The 14,946-nt window shown below is 31.7% G+C and overlaps 2 protein-coding genes and 1 long non-coding RNA gene across 6 annotated transcripts; 2 read left to right on the plus strand and 1 right to left on the minus strand.

Moving 5' to 3' along the window:
- The first annotated feature begins 783 nt into the window (after nucleotides 1-783).
- LOC127266125 (uncharacterized) lies at nucleotides 784-1,786 on the plus strand. Its single transcript, XR_007842080.1, has 3 exons — nucleotides 784-891; nucleotides 1,311-1,452; nucleotides 1,524-1,786. It is a non-coding gene; the product is annotated as an uncharacterized LOC127266125 (long non-coding RNA).
- Nucleotides 1,787-8,099: 6,313 nt separating this feature from the next.
- On the plus strand, nucleotides 8,100-10,585 carry LOC127266124 (cytochrome P450 72A397-like). Its single transcript, XM_051296259.1, has 4 exons — nucleotides 8,100-8,823; nucleotides 8,905-9,137; nucleotides 9,504-9,894; nucleotides 10,007-10,585. Exons 1-4 carry the CDS (start codon nucleotides 8,314-8,316, stop codon nucleotides 10,430-10,432), a joined length of 1,560 nt encoding a protein of 519 aa, XP_051152216.1. The 5' UTR covers nucleotides 8,100-8,313; the 3' UTR covers nucleotides 10,433-10,585.
- Nucleotides 10,586-11,236: 651 nt separating this feature from the next.
- Nucleotides 11,237-14,922, minus strand: LOC127265939 (mitochondrial inner membrane protease subunit 1). Of its 4 annotated transcripts, none has more exons than XM_051295978.1 (5): nucleotides 14,716-14,922; nucleotides 14,386-14,610; nucleotides 13,257-13,379; nucleotides 12,075-12,151; nucleotides 11,237-11,428 (listed from the first exon to the last, which is right to left on the minus strand). In XM_051295978.1, the coding sequence occupies exons 1-4, from the start codon at nucleotides 14,851-14,853 to the stop codon at nucleotides 12,113-12,115; spliced, it is 525 nt and encodes a 174-aa protein (XP_051151935.1). In that variant the 5' UTR covers nucleotides 14,854-14,922; the 3' UTR covers nucleotides 11,237-11,428; nucleotides 12,075-12,112. The 4 variants fall into 4 exon arrangements, with proteins under 4 accessions (XP_051151935.1, XP_051151937.1, XP_051151934.1 ...); XM_051295980.1 differs by having other exon boundaries at nucleotides 11,245-11,428; nucleotides 13,269-13,379; nucleotides 14,716-14,921; XM_051295977.1 differs by lacking the exon at nucleotides 11,237-11,428 and having other exon boundaries at nucleotides 11,650-12,151; nucleotides 14,716-14,921.
- Nucleotides 14,923-14,946: the final 24 nt, after the last annotated feature.

Genomic DNA, 14,946 nt, shown 5'->3' on the forward strand with positions numbered 1-14,946 from the left:
ATATTGAGACTAAAATTAATTTTTTATCTAATTATAAAGGATAAAAATAAATAGAGCAAAAATTATTTTTTGTCCAATTGAATATCAGTACTTAATTAATTATGATTTTATAGAAAGTTTTCAAAATGATTGACTAAGACTGAATATGGCGGCAGTAATAAATGATTCGAGAGATGAATGGGCACTTCATACAGCCAACACGGAGGTGTGGGACCCAACATATATTTTTACTTATTTGTTAAAATAATTTGATATATATTTATAATTTAACAAAAATTATTTTTATAATTATTTTATAATATTAAAAAAAATTAATTTTTAATATTTTAAAAAATTATTACAAAAAAATTATAAAAATAATAATATATTTGTTATCCGCGCAAATTTTAGACTTCAAGGGCTTACGAGTTCCTGGCTTACTCAATCGAATTCAATTTCTCATTGATAATTTGGGAATTAACAAAAAGAACAGAGCTACAAGAATTAAGGGATAATCAGTGCATACAATAAAAGAATGGGTATATTTCACTTTTGGTACTTGTGTTATTTGAAATTTGCGCAATACACCTTATATTTATTTTATTGCATAATTTACATTTTTGATATAACAAATTTTGCATTAAATCCCCAATCCGTCCACAATACACTGAGAGTAAAATACACGCGCTATTTATGCGTGTATTATAGAAACAAGCTCTCAAAAGTCTTGTGAAATGACGTAAATACCCTTCATTGTATCTGAATATTTTTCCAATAAGTATACTTTTTTAGTGTCGATCATATGCCCTAACTCAAGCATTCTTCCTTTACCGTCGAAGCCCTCTTCACCGAACATGATTGATATTCGCAAGGGAAGAATTCAAAAATAAACTCAACAAATTCATCGTGCAGGTAAGAATTTATGGTTTCTTAAATTAGTGTTATTGTTTTTGAGTAATTTGATTTCACGTAAGAATTTGCGTTGGGTTAAGAAAGAAGATTATGTTGTTTTGACGATAGTATAAGTGTTAAACTTTGATGCGTTGGCGTCGCTCCTTTCCTCATAATTTTATTCAATTTTTGTAGAAAATCTTAACCTTTTGTTTTATTTTTGTGGAATTAATTCAGTTGCTCGGACAGTAGTGACATTATTTTAGCGATAGTAGAAATTAGGGATATATATTTTATATACCAGCCAGTTTTCGATGAAGACTTGTTGATCGAGTTTGTTGCTAATTTAGAACAGTTTTCATTGAATGGGCTGTTTTTATTTGTTTTTCTTATAAATATTCGGATTGAATTGTATAGTCGATTTTGCTTTTGTTGAATAGGTAGCGTTAATGTCCACGACATCCTTGAATAGCAAAAGAGGCTTGAGAGCGGAAGTACTAGATTTAAGATACAAGAATCCAGCATGTAACTGCGGAAAATATGCTGCTATTAGGGTCGTTGGGCCTACCAAAGATACCGAAGGTAATTTGTTTTGAAATTGCAAAATCAGACAATGTGATTTTTTTTTGTTGGCTTGAACCCTTAGAATGCAGGTCATGGTGCCATAGAGAGGGCTGAAATGGACAACATTGCTAGAGTGATAGAGTTGAACATGAAGCGTTTTGAAAAAAAATACGAATAGGGTTACATATCTTTGTGTTTTTGTTATTGTTGTTTTTGCATTTATGGTAATATGTAAGTAGGTGTCTATGTTTTTTGGTGTTGTATTTAGAAATATCTCTTGTATTCGGTGTTTGAACTATTGTTATGACATCTTTTGGATTTCATTGTTATGACATCTATTGTATTCGGTGTTTGAATTGTTGTTATGATTTGTGTTTGATGTTTGGTGCTAATTTAATCCACATGTAATTTAATTGTAGGCTGCAACGTATATTAACATTATTTATTAGCTAATGAACACCCAAGTGCGCGCACACACACATATATATATTCATGAATTAATAACACAAAAAAGAACAGAAATAATATAACTCATTACAGTACCATTTACTAATAAGTTATGAAGACTAAAATGCATACCGAAAATCTGCTTGTGAGTTTGTTGTCATATGAGCGCATGTGTATCCTCCTTTGAATGTTTTAATTTGAAATATATCATCCTTCATGATTGCTGATGCTCGATTATACCATTCACAACCTTTTTTGCAAGTAGCACTTACAACGTGTTTTTCCATCTTTGGGTACTTCAAGTCCCAACCATTGCGAACTGCCAAATCCTTTAATGTTTCCTTAAATTTTTGTTTTGATGGAAATTTCATGCCAACTTCCAAATTTATGGCAGCCATATTAAGGCTTTCATCACTTTCCTTATATCTTTATCCAATTTATTCTTCTTCAGATAGTAAAGGAGCCTCCAAAACAATCTCTCCTTATGATACATCATCGTTATACCAAATAGAACATTGTTCCCTCTCCTTTCCACTCATCTTGTCTCCTATACTGGTATCATCGACAAAAAATTTTTCTTTTTTTCTTTCATTTCTTAAAACCCTCAACTTCTTCAACAATTTATTCATTTTATATCGGTCATTATCTGGCTTCTCAACAAAAATATCGTCTGACGGACCATCAAAATCATCATACATCCATGATGGATCCTCAGAATTCGCTTTCATTAATTGTAGTCAATCTTCCAAATCCATCTACAACACCGTCACCACCACCCAATTCCAACCTTTCATCCCTATCACTACCACCTCCGCCACCTAGCCTCTCATCGAAACTCCTGACTCCCGGTTCTGTAGCATCATCAGCCTCCCCGCATCTCCCTCAAATATCCCTTCATCAATATTTGTTGTCTCATGTATATTGTGATTTCCATACTCAACCCAATGCACATTAGAAGCTTTGAAACTTGAAGCATCATTAGTTTTATCACCACAGTTTCCAAAATCTCTAACTGTATCCCAATTCTCCCATACAGCATCTCGAACCAAATCAAGATTAGGATCATCATGTCTCCCTGCATTAGAATCAAGTAGGTCTTCTAACTTTGCACTTCGCCCTTCATCATCTATTGATTCTACTATTCGCCTCTCACATTTTACAATTGTGTCTTTCCAGGATAAATGCAACACTTCACTAGCACGACTCAAGTTTTTCTCTTTATTATCCAAGCTTTTTATAGGGCCCCCCAATTCAGTGACAAATACTTGAATGGCAGACTCATTCTTAGACAAGCGTAGGAAATTTATAACATCTGCATCTGTCTTGATATACATTGTCTTACTCTTCAAATTTCTACCCGGCAAACCGTAACAAAATTTTACATTGGCCCCCACCCCACAGGCCATCACATATAAATCTACTAAAGTAAAATAATTTAATTTATTCCTATTGAGACCTTCAAACTTGACTTTTCTTCCTTCCATGTACTTTGTGAATGGGTCTCAAATTACGTAACCGTCGACTCACAAGAATACAGTGAGGGAATCTTCCATATGGTCTCTGCAAGATACAACAAAATTAGAATATACCTCAATAAAAAATAGTATACTTACCACACCCCATCAAAATTAAACAATTATAAAACACGGTCCCCTCCCAAACGGATGTTGCGAAAAAAAAAAACAAATCGCATACAAAATTTTCAAACCTGAAAAGAACTTTCAATATTTATCCAAAGATGACATTGGGTAAAGTTTTTTTTAGGATTACTAGTAATGAGAACAATAATGTCGGAAAAAACCCAACAAAATTATAAAAGTTTGCCAAAGCATCTTCTTAACTCCAAAACCAACTCCGCCGACAACAAAAACTAAGATCGAGCACCAAAGTCTAAGGGAACAATAGTCGACAATAAGATTTAGCGGGAGAAGAGAATAGAGAAACGAAAGCCCTACTCCTTTCGCTACATTCAATGGGATATGAGAATGAAGAATAAAACTCTCGCTAATAGAATCTGTCGCTAATGGATGTAAACTGGGCATTCAGTGAAAGTTAATTTCATTTAATTAATAAAAGAATTGTTTATGAATTTTTATAAAAGAGATATTAATGAGTTTAAAGGCAAATGGCATAATGGTCACTTCAACAACTAAATTAACTCCGTTAATAATTGTGGGGCGTTTGCAATATATTTGTAATACAACGGATTTTGATATAATTTTTTTAATAAAAGAAATTTCATGCAAATTTATTAAAATACGGGTACGATATACGCAATTTACTCTGGAAGAAAATTGTCGAATTAAACTAAAAAAAAGACATTGAAAACTATGCATGAATTAAAAAAGAAAAACAAGAAAAAAAAATGATATAAGTACATAGTTTTTTTGCTCTCTTTTAATAGTTTAAAATTATGAGGTGAATTATGGTACCAGAAGTAATTTTACAATTCTCTCCAATAATCTCATAATCTTTTCCAACAAACCCACCCTTGACCTAATTTGGTGGGTCTCAATTCTTTAGTTAAATGTATTCAAATAATTCCATTAAATTAAAGCAATTATTTCAAATCTCTAAAATTGATTGTAAATTTAAAATTCACCCATTTTAATATTTCAAATATTATATGCACTAATATAATTTTAATTATGAAGTATTATAAATTTAAAATAATTTAAATCTAATTTATTTAAATTCACCTAAAATTCATATTCACGTAGGTTGTGTTGTGTTTGTTTGATAGTTTAGATTTTGAGTTGAAATTTGAATAATAAAAATTTGTATGATATAATATAAATAGGTATTGATGTGATATTTTGAACGTAAAATTAATTTTTAATATAATATATAAAAAAAAATAAATATTTGATTTGATATCTTTGAAAAAAAAAATGATGAATAATGAAATTTGGAGAGAATCCTCCAAACAAAAACACCCTTAATTAATTGACCTTGAGAAATTTACCGTACATATTGTTGATTTAGAACGATACTCTCTTCGTTTCAGTTAATTTGTTCACCTTAATTGGGGTATGAAGCTTTAAATATTGTATAATTAGTAAATAATTAAAAAATGTATTAGTAAAAATAATTATAGATTAAAATTGAGATGACTAAATAATTTATTTACAATAAAAATATTACTCCCTCCGTCCCTTAATAATCTATCTAGTTTTCTATTTTGGTCCGTCCGATAACAAAGTATGCATTTTCTATAACACTAATATGGTTAATTTAATCTTTTTACTTTTATTTTTACTATATTTCAGTATAATATTAATATTTTTAAAACTTCGTATAAAAAGTAAATAAATAGATAGACGTGGGATGAAATAATTATAAATTATAAATTTTAAAATATAATTAAATTATATAATATAATTTAAAATAATAATAAACTGCGTTGAATTGAGTAAAATAGAAAAAAAAAAAAAATGAACAAGTGGAAAGGAGAATACTCTATTAAAAGATTAATAAGTTTTAAATTTAGAGTGTGGTTCTCCAATTCCAAATTTGAGGTTGTCCACTAATCCGCCCACAAATGTGCAGTATGCTTTTATTTTTATTATTTTAAAATTAAAATATTATTTAATATTTATTATAATTAAATGGAGAAAAATTATATACAATATATATGTCATTTTGTAGAGAACAAAATTTTATATAATACAAATAAATAAAAAATTTAATATATATGTTGGGTATAATAGAAATTTATAATCAAATCATACAACATAAATTTTATCAATTAAATTTAATACATATTTATATTATTTTATTTATTATCCATCAAATCAATATATATCAAAATTCCCCAAACCTCAGTCAAACTCAAAAACACAAAAAAAAAAATAAAAAATTAAATTAAATTAATTCCAAAATTCAAATAAAAAATTAAACTCAAACTCAATTTTCGGCGATCTCCAAACACACCCTTATAAAGTGGGACACCAGAAGGGACAGTGGCCACCGTATCCTTCCAAAAGAAATGATTATATAATAATCCTTTGATCCAATAATTTATTCATTATTAAATTACTGCAATAAAAAGACAAATTTTATATTTTAAACCATCCAGATTGTGATCTAATTTTACGCATTTTTTATTTCATTGGGTTTTCCAATAGCTTTTGGGATAGTTTCTTTAGCAATTTCTTTTTGGTATTTATTATTTAGATTATATATATATATTTAAAAAAAAAAACTCTTAGGGTTTGTTTGTTTGGGGGATTGGATTTCCAATCCACTATTCATCCCATTTTTTTCCCCCAAAAATACCACATCAAATACCTATTTTTCATTTTTTATATTATACTAAAAATCAATTTTACATTCAAAACATCACATCAAAACCCATTTATATCACATCATACAACTATTCAAATTCAAAATTTTACTATTCAAATCCCAACTCAAAATCTCAAACCCCAAACAAACACACCCTTAGAAAATATTAAATTAATTATTATTTAATATAAAATTCAAATAAATTCCTTTTTTTTTTTTTCAAAGAAAACACATTTATGTGTTTGTTTGGGGGTTTGGATTTTGAGTTGGGATTAGAATAGTAAAAATTTTGAATTTGAATAGTTATATGATGTGATATAAATAAGTGTTGATGTGATGTTTTGAATGTAAAATTGATTTTTAATATAATATAAAAAATGAAAAATAAATGTTTGATTTGATATTTTTGGAGGTAAGCATAGAATGAATAATAAAAATTTAATCCAATTCCCCAAACAAACACACCCTTATATTACTTAATCATTAACAGATACTTGGGCTTGAATAATTGATCTTAATTTTATATTTTAAAAATTAAATTGGCTTTATGTTTATATTTTGTCCACTTGTAAATATATATTTCATTATTTTATTGATTAAATAAAAGTGTCTATTTTTTTTAATAAATATAGACTTTATTATATATTACTTTCTCCCTCCCACATATTATGTCCATGTTGCCGTTTCTGTCCGTCTTATATACCATGTCACTTTATTTTTTTGAAAAATAATTAAACACTTTAATCTTATTTTAAACTTTTTAATTTTATTTTTAAAAAAATTTAATTAAACTAATAAGGGACGGAGGTAGTACAAAATTTTCACATTTATATATATTTTTTTCCAGTAATACGATCACAATAATTTTAAGCATCAAAGGTTAAAATAATTATATATACAAAATTATCACTAATTCTTATTAAAATATAATATTTATTAAATTTCATAAAACATAAAAATAAATGTATGGTTATAAAATGAAGAAGGAATATATTTTATAGTTAATTAAAATTGAGGGAGTCTTTCAACATCATTGTTAATTAATTTGGGTTATGTTTTGAATTTTCTTTTTTTTTTTTTTTTTTTTTTTTCTAGTGTTGTACTTATACAACTCTCAATATTCTCCATAATAATAACCTCTCCTTATAAATAAGTATTGATCTCAATTTTAAAATGTGAAATTAATGTTTATTACTTCCTCTTTTCATTTATTATGTCTATATTTCACTCATTTTTTAAAAAAATAAATTATACACTTTAATTTTATTTTAAATTTTTTAATTTATAATTTGAATCTAAAAAAATTTAATTAAACTAATTATTTATTTTTATTTGAATCTAAAAAAATTTAATTAAACCAATTATTTATTTTTATTTGAATCTAAAATTATTTTTATTATACTATAATTACTTTTACTAATACATTCTTAATTATAACTCTTCTAAATTCTTATGTCTACAGAGAACACGATAGGCGAGACGAAATGAAGTATAATATAAAAAATAAAAAATAAATTTTTAATTTAATATTTTAGAGAAAAAAAAAAATAATGAATAATAAATTTTTTATAAAATCTAATAAACGAACATACCCTTAATTTATAGAACATGTATTTATAATTTAATAGTGACAAAATCCAATAAATTTGTTTTTAAATAGAATAATTCTCATAAATATTATTAAAAATATAATATATAAATTAACATAATATATAATATATATTTTACTCACTAAAAAAAATAATTTAATACAAAATATTATATATTTTATATTACTAACATAATTTTATAATTTTTTATATTTAATATTAAAAACATAAATTTATTCAAAAAATACAAAATGTACAACCTCAATATTTATTTGTATATGTATATACAAAATTATTTATATTTGTATGGGGTGAGGAAATGAATTGTGAAATTAGGGCACGAAAGCGGCTACGCTATCCTCTCTCCCCAATTTTTATTTTTTTTTCAAAAAACAAAAATCAGAAAAAATTCCATCCAAACAAACAGCGCCTTAATCAATCGTCTTCCTCTCCTCTCCTCTCCTCTCCTCTCCCCCCCTCTGCACATCGACGGAGCACTTCCATGGCGACGGCGGCCACTGAAGCCAATCGAAGCTGAATTACACAGCAACCAGAAATGGAAGCAACAATAAACGACGCGTCGATCCTCATCGCGGTGGTCGTAATATTAGCCTCACTCTGGACGGCAGGCATCCTCAAATTGGCGAACAGCCTCTGGTTGAGACCTAAGAGGCTGGAAGAAACCCTAAGGAAGCAAGGCCTCCGGGGGAACCATTACAGGCTACTCTTCGGCGACATCAGAGACCTCGTAGCTCTGGCCAAACACCACCAGCCTAAGTCCATCCAGATTTCGGAGGATCCGACGGCTCACGCTCTCCCCTACTACCACCGCCACGGCATCAAATACGGCCAAAATTCCTTCATCTGGTTCGGAACATCGCCCAGGCTCGTCATCACAGAACCTACGCTTCTCAAGGAGATTCTCGCCAAGCCCGACGTGTTTCACAAGATCCGACCCGACCCTATCGGAGAAACGGCCGCCGGCGGTCTGCTCTACCTGGAGGACCATAAATGGGCCACGCACCGCCGCATCGTCTCCCCGGCGTTCCATATCGACAAACTGAAGGTCATCATCATCATTATCATTGTAACGTACTCCTCCATTTTACTTAATTTTTATCATACTGATACTGATGTGTGTGTGCAGAAAATGGTGCCGACGATGTGGTTGAGCTGTCGGAAGATGGTGGAGAAATGGGAATCAAGTTCTACTGCGGCGGTGGATGTGTGGCCGGAGCTTCAAGATTTGACCGGAGATGTGATTTCCCGAACTGCATTTAGCAGCAGCCATGAAGAAGGGTGGAGAATATTCGAACTTCAGAAAGAGCTCGTTCATCTCATTCTCGAAATTCTCATCTTCACTTTCATCCCTGGCTGGAGGTAACTTTTAAACTTCTGCTTTTTTTTTTTCTTTTTAAATTTTTTTTTTTATTTTTATTTTTATATGACGTGGGAACCCGTTTCCCAAAAAGGACGCACTGGGTAAATCCCGACCGACCGAATCTAGTACCCTGCAAACTAGGTCCAATGAAACAAGTCATACTAGACGAACTATGTGTGTGGCAAGTGACTTGAAGTTTGAACTCATAACTTCACAGTTATAAGTCCATCCCATACTACTAACCCATCATTTACTGGACAACTTCTGTTCTTTTTAACTATACAGTATATTAATTCAACCATGGTTTTTTTACCTAAGAATAACAAAAATTGAAATCTGTACTCTATCTTTGCCTTCAATGATAGATATATTCCGACAAAGGCAAACCGAAGAATGAAAACGATCTCAAATGAAATCCACACTTTACTAAGGGGAATTATCGACCAAAGGGAGAAGGCAATTGCGAGGGGGGAGGCGATCGAGGAGGACTTACTAAGCACATTGATGGAATCAAACAAGAAAGAGATCCAAGAGCACGGGAACAAGAAGAGCGCAGGCGGGATGAACATTGAAGAGGTGATCGAGGAATGCAAGTTGTTTTACTTTGCGGGCTCGGAAACCACGTCGAGCTTGCTTGTTTGGACAATGGTGATGCTAAGCATACACCAAGATTGGCAAGCTCGTGCCCGAGAAGAAGTTCTGCAAGTCTTTGGCAAGCAAGCGCCAACATTCGATGGCCTAAATCATCTCAGAACGGTGAAAATTACCTCTCTATAACCTAAATATACTCATTCTTGGAACAAAAATAGAATAGATCCCTATAAAACTTAATTTTGACTCGTCTAGTTAATCAGATCTCTATATACAGGTGACCATGATACTTTACGAAGTTATGAGAGTATACACGCCGGTACCCTTACTGGCCCGATCAATCACAAAGCCAATACAACTAGGAGACATGAAGCTTCCCGTCGGGGTGGACTTATTGCTATTACCTGGTCTAATTCACCATGACCCTAAGATATGGGGCGACGATGTGGAGGAGTTCAAACCGGAGAGATTTTCCGAAGGAATTTTGCGAGCAAGCAAGAGCCCGTTTGCCTTCACCCCTTTTAGCTCCGGCCCTCGAGTTTGCATCGGGCAACACTACGCTATGATTGAGGCAAAAATAGCCATAGCTACGATACTACAACACTTCTCATTCGAGCTTTCCAAATCTTATTTGCATGCTCCATTCGCCATTCTTACACTCCAACCTCAATATGGAGCACCTCTACTTCTACACAAACTTTGAACTACGATAGATTTACCTTAGATTAGTTTACTCGATGTTTTATTGTGTTTTTTAATACTTCCTTTTATTTTGATATATTTTAGATGAAATAACAAATAGAATGTAATGTTCAGAATAAAATTAATAATTTTCACTATGATCAAAAACACGTTGCTATATCCATCAAACCAAATTCAATTGAAGAGGACTTTGTATATAAAATTATAAACTAAACTTTCATATTATAAACTTGTCAGTCATATTCTATATATAGAACAAAAACTCACACATATTAATTTCAACCTGATTATATATATGAGTTGACACAAACCCAATACGATAACGAATTGGATTAAGATTAAAACTTTCAACTAGAATTTGACACAATAATTCGATTATAATATATTAATATTAATTAATATATTTATTATATAGGTAAAATAATTATAATTTAATAATTAGTCAACATATTAATTTAAACTAAGTTAATTTTAAATAATTCAACTTAATTCATTATAAAAATTACATTATACCAACCAAAGCTAACATAACAAGACTATGACAATAATTGAATTTGAATCAAACATTTCGACTTAATTATATATATGGATCAACACAGATCAACACAAACCCGAAACGATAATAAACAAGACAACATAAACCTGATACAATAATAAACGGGTCGAGTTATGATTGAATTATTTAACCCATTCAACCAGATACAAGGCTCTGAATCAACTCATTACCAGCTCTCTCTATATATAAATCGTACATAAAAGTATTAAACAATTATATACACAAATTTATTTTACTGAAATCACTAATATTTAGATAAAAACAAAATGAACATTATCGCTGCACAATAAAATTTACAGAGAATATTTAATACAATCACATGTCTAATTGTTATGATACTTTTAATTAGGTAAAGTACATAATATTCTACATAAATGCACAAAATACTTGTACAATATATTCCATGACTCACTCTTGTACAGCAGGGATAATGGTGAGGATCTGCATAAAAATATCCTACACATAATAGAAGTTCTACGCACATTTTTTGATAGGTACGTTATAGTGCTGATAACTTTTTATCAGCGGCACCAACACATCGTAAAACTATATACAATCACATGTCATAACTGATTTCAACACAAAGTTATATATTAATATAATACAACACATGCTAATAGTTCATACAATACATGTCACAATTGATTTCGGCACATATCATATATCCACAAAACACAATACATATATTAATTGACAATTCATGATAATAGTACAGACAATACACATTTTTATACCAAAAATGTGCTATATATACCATTTTTATGTACTGATTAGAACTAATAAGCTCGGTACTTAGTTATAGATCTTGAATTTTAAAATATGTAAAACAAATATTTCCAAACAGGTAGTCAGACATTTCAGCCTCCTACCTATCTAATCGGTAAGAAACTAAATGGCCATGTATTTGTGCATTGTGTTGCAGAAATACACATACATTTTAAAACCCGAGCAAGAGTTTTGAGATCAGCAAAGCATGAAAAGTGTTGCAACAGGAAAGGAAAATAAAAGAGGATTATATTAAGCTGGAAGATGAAGTAATTTATTGTTTATTGAAAAAGAAAAAAAGGAAATGGTCAATACTGTGCACCTTTAATACAACAATTGCAATTTCCATGTATGTAGTTCTCAGTGCTGCAATGATCCAAAGTCCGCAGGCGGCCACACCTGTTATTCATACAACAATTGGATGAGTAGGATTCTGTTGTCATTGGTATATTGACATGTATCTAGTGCTCGGATATTAGCTGCTCCGAGATATTTTGAACATATTGTAGGGAATGACTCAAAATTTGTTTAAGTGGTGCAGAGATCAAGTTGAGTTAGTTCAGCTTGCGTTGTTCGTAGTGCTTATGAATAGCAATGGGTAGCTTTTGTTGACAAAAACTAGTGCTGCTACCAACCCCCTACACGAACAGGTTTGTACAACTTCTGAATACACAGAGGAAAAGCTCATGCTTGACTCATGAAGGTTTTACAAGTGATTCAAGCTCAAGTTGAGCAACATAATTGACAGTGTGACAAACTTCAGAAACTCTAATAAGCCCATTGCAGTGCTGAAAATGAGAAAGGTTTTACCACAATGAACAAAATAAGTCAACCATCGGCGTGAAAAGATCTAAACCAAAAGCTATTAAAAAAACTCATGAAGTGAAGACATTCTTGAATTTGATTTCCTAAAGTAGTGCAATGGAAATTGAGAAAATGAACATTGGTAAAGTATAACATTACAAAACCAATCTCAGGGAGATTTACTTGTGGTTATTATACAGTTCGCAATGAGCGGAGTGCAGTGAATTGAATCATTTTATTAAGTCTTTATTCTTATTCAATTCAGAGAAACTTTATCAACTTAAGGAACATTCAAACAAAACTAGAACTCCTATAGAATAGAATTTCCTCAGAAGAGTGCGTATAAAAATCTTAACATTGATGTGCATATGGAATATATAGACAAGAGTTTCAAATTTCAGTAATTTCAACTATAAGTTGCACACAAGCATATAAGTACATACTTCCCATGATAATGCCCACTGTAAATTGCTTTTTAAGAAATACGTGAAAGTTCAAAGAAAACCCTTCTCAAAAAAATGGGAGGCATTGGAAAGGCATGGTGACTCACCTGTAAATTAAATAGCTAGCAGAATAAAAGAGAAATAAATTTTAAAAAAATACAAAACCAAAACAAACAAACATGCAATGCAAGCTAATTTAGACAGGAATTAGAAATAGCAATTTACACAAGAATTAAAACCAGATATAAGCAATTTACACAACAATTTACTCTGAAATATGCTCTGCCAACGATCAGCCCATAAGGAACTGGACCAAAGTTCCGCGAATCCTTTGATGAATAGATATTATCCCCCTGAATCCATACATGGCCCTTTGGCACCTATTATTCCCAAAAGTAGAAGTCAATTTTCATATAAACCCAAGGTAGTGCGCTTTTTCTTCACACATAAATACATACGCCTATTGAAAAGATAATCAACTAAAATTGACTAATGCACACACACACAAAAAAGGGGGACTGACAATCATTCCATAATGATCCTTCAAACATTTCATAAATTCATAAATAGGCAAATGTACAAACAGCATCTTTCCTAAAGACCCAAGTCCATACGGTGCCACAAGAATTATCAAGAAGAACACTCACTAGAATGTACACTTCACTCATATTTCCAGCATCCTGTTAGTTGTCACAGCCTAGCCCTAACAAGTCAACCCATTCAAACATCTGCAGCTTCCACCAACCTTTACACCTTTACTAAGTCAGTCTTGCCCCAAATGTGCAAATTTAGTATGCAAAGTGGGTAAGTAGGAAGCAGGGAAGTAAGGTATAGAAGAACACTCGAAAGCTTAAAAGAAGAAGTGCATCGCATTGAAGGTTGTTTAGGTTTCAACACACCTCCCCTATCAATCTCAACATCTCATATAGATCATCCGATCCTCCAAATAATTTAAAACCTCTAAAACACTCATGAAGTTCCCGGACATTATAAAGCTCAAAAATAGGTCAAAATATTCAACCACAGCAAAATGTTCAAAATAATAAACATCTCACCCTTTCGAAATACCTAAACCACTACAGGTGTGCTAATTGTGTTGCGCATGACAAGTGATACCACAGCTAACTACTCAATGAAACACACAAAGGAAAAAATGAAAAAAGAGAAACTGTATTAACTCGAGCATACTCATTTCCCACAACACCAAATTCGAGCAAAATCTGAATGGGGAAACTAAAGAACTACCCAATAGGCAAAAGCAGCAAACCACAATCGAAATTAAAATCCCCGTAGCAATAGCCAAACAGCAACTGATAAAATAAAAAACAGAGCACAATATAGTAGCAATAATCTCATCGCACCATTCACCTAAAGTTAAGTACCCACCACTAACGAATGAGTTCGGTCACTGTGACCGGGATCCACCAAAAACGTAACAGTATCTCCCTCCATACCCAAAATGCGCTTGGTAATGAACTTCCTAGGGTTTTCAGGCGACCGCAGCAAAACAATGTCGCCAGGGCCGATCCTCCCCAGCAAAAACGACAGCTTCTCAACCAGCAAAACGTCTCCGGTGAAATTCAACGTGGGTAACATGCTCGGACCATAAACCTTGATCAAAATTAAAAACGAAAAACTAAACAAATAAATTAACATCAACATCAACATTAATCAATTGCCGAAGTCTTAAATGGAGCAAGGAAATAAAAGCCATACTACAGTTTGGCGGATGACGTAGGTGTCGAGGACGTGCACCAAAGAGAAGAGCTGAGCAAGAGAGGTGGAAATGCGCACAACTTCCTTGGCCGCGGGCTTCCATTGGCGAGCGTATTGCAGCAGCTTTGCAGCACTCATCGTCTGCACCAGAGCAGAGCAGACTCGATTTGGATGGAAATTAGGGATGGAGGCGTTTTCTCTTCGTTGCCCTCTGGGGTAAAAATGTCAATT

Source organism: Andrographis paniculata, unplaced genomic scaffold (genome assembly GCF_009805555.1).
Source record: "Andrographis paniculata isolate CXL003 unplaced genomic scaffold, ASM980555v1 Contig74END, whole genome shotgun sequence".
Classification (NCBI taxonomy): domain Eukaryota; kingdom Viridiplantae; phylum Streptophyta; class Magnoliopsida; order Lamiales; family Acanthaceae; genus Andrographis; species Andrographis paniculata.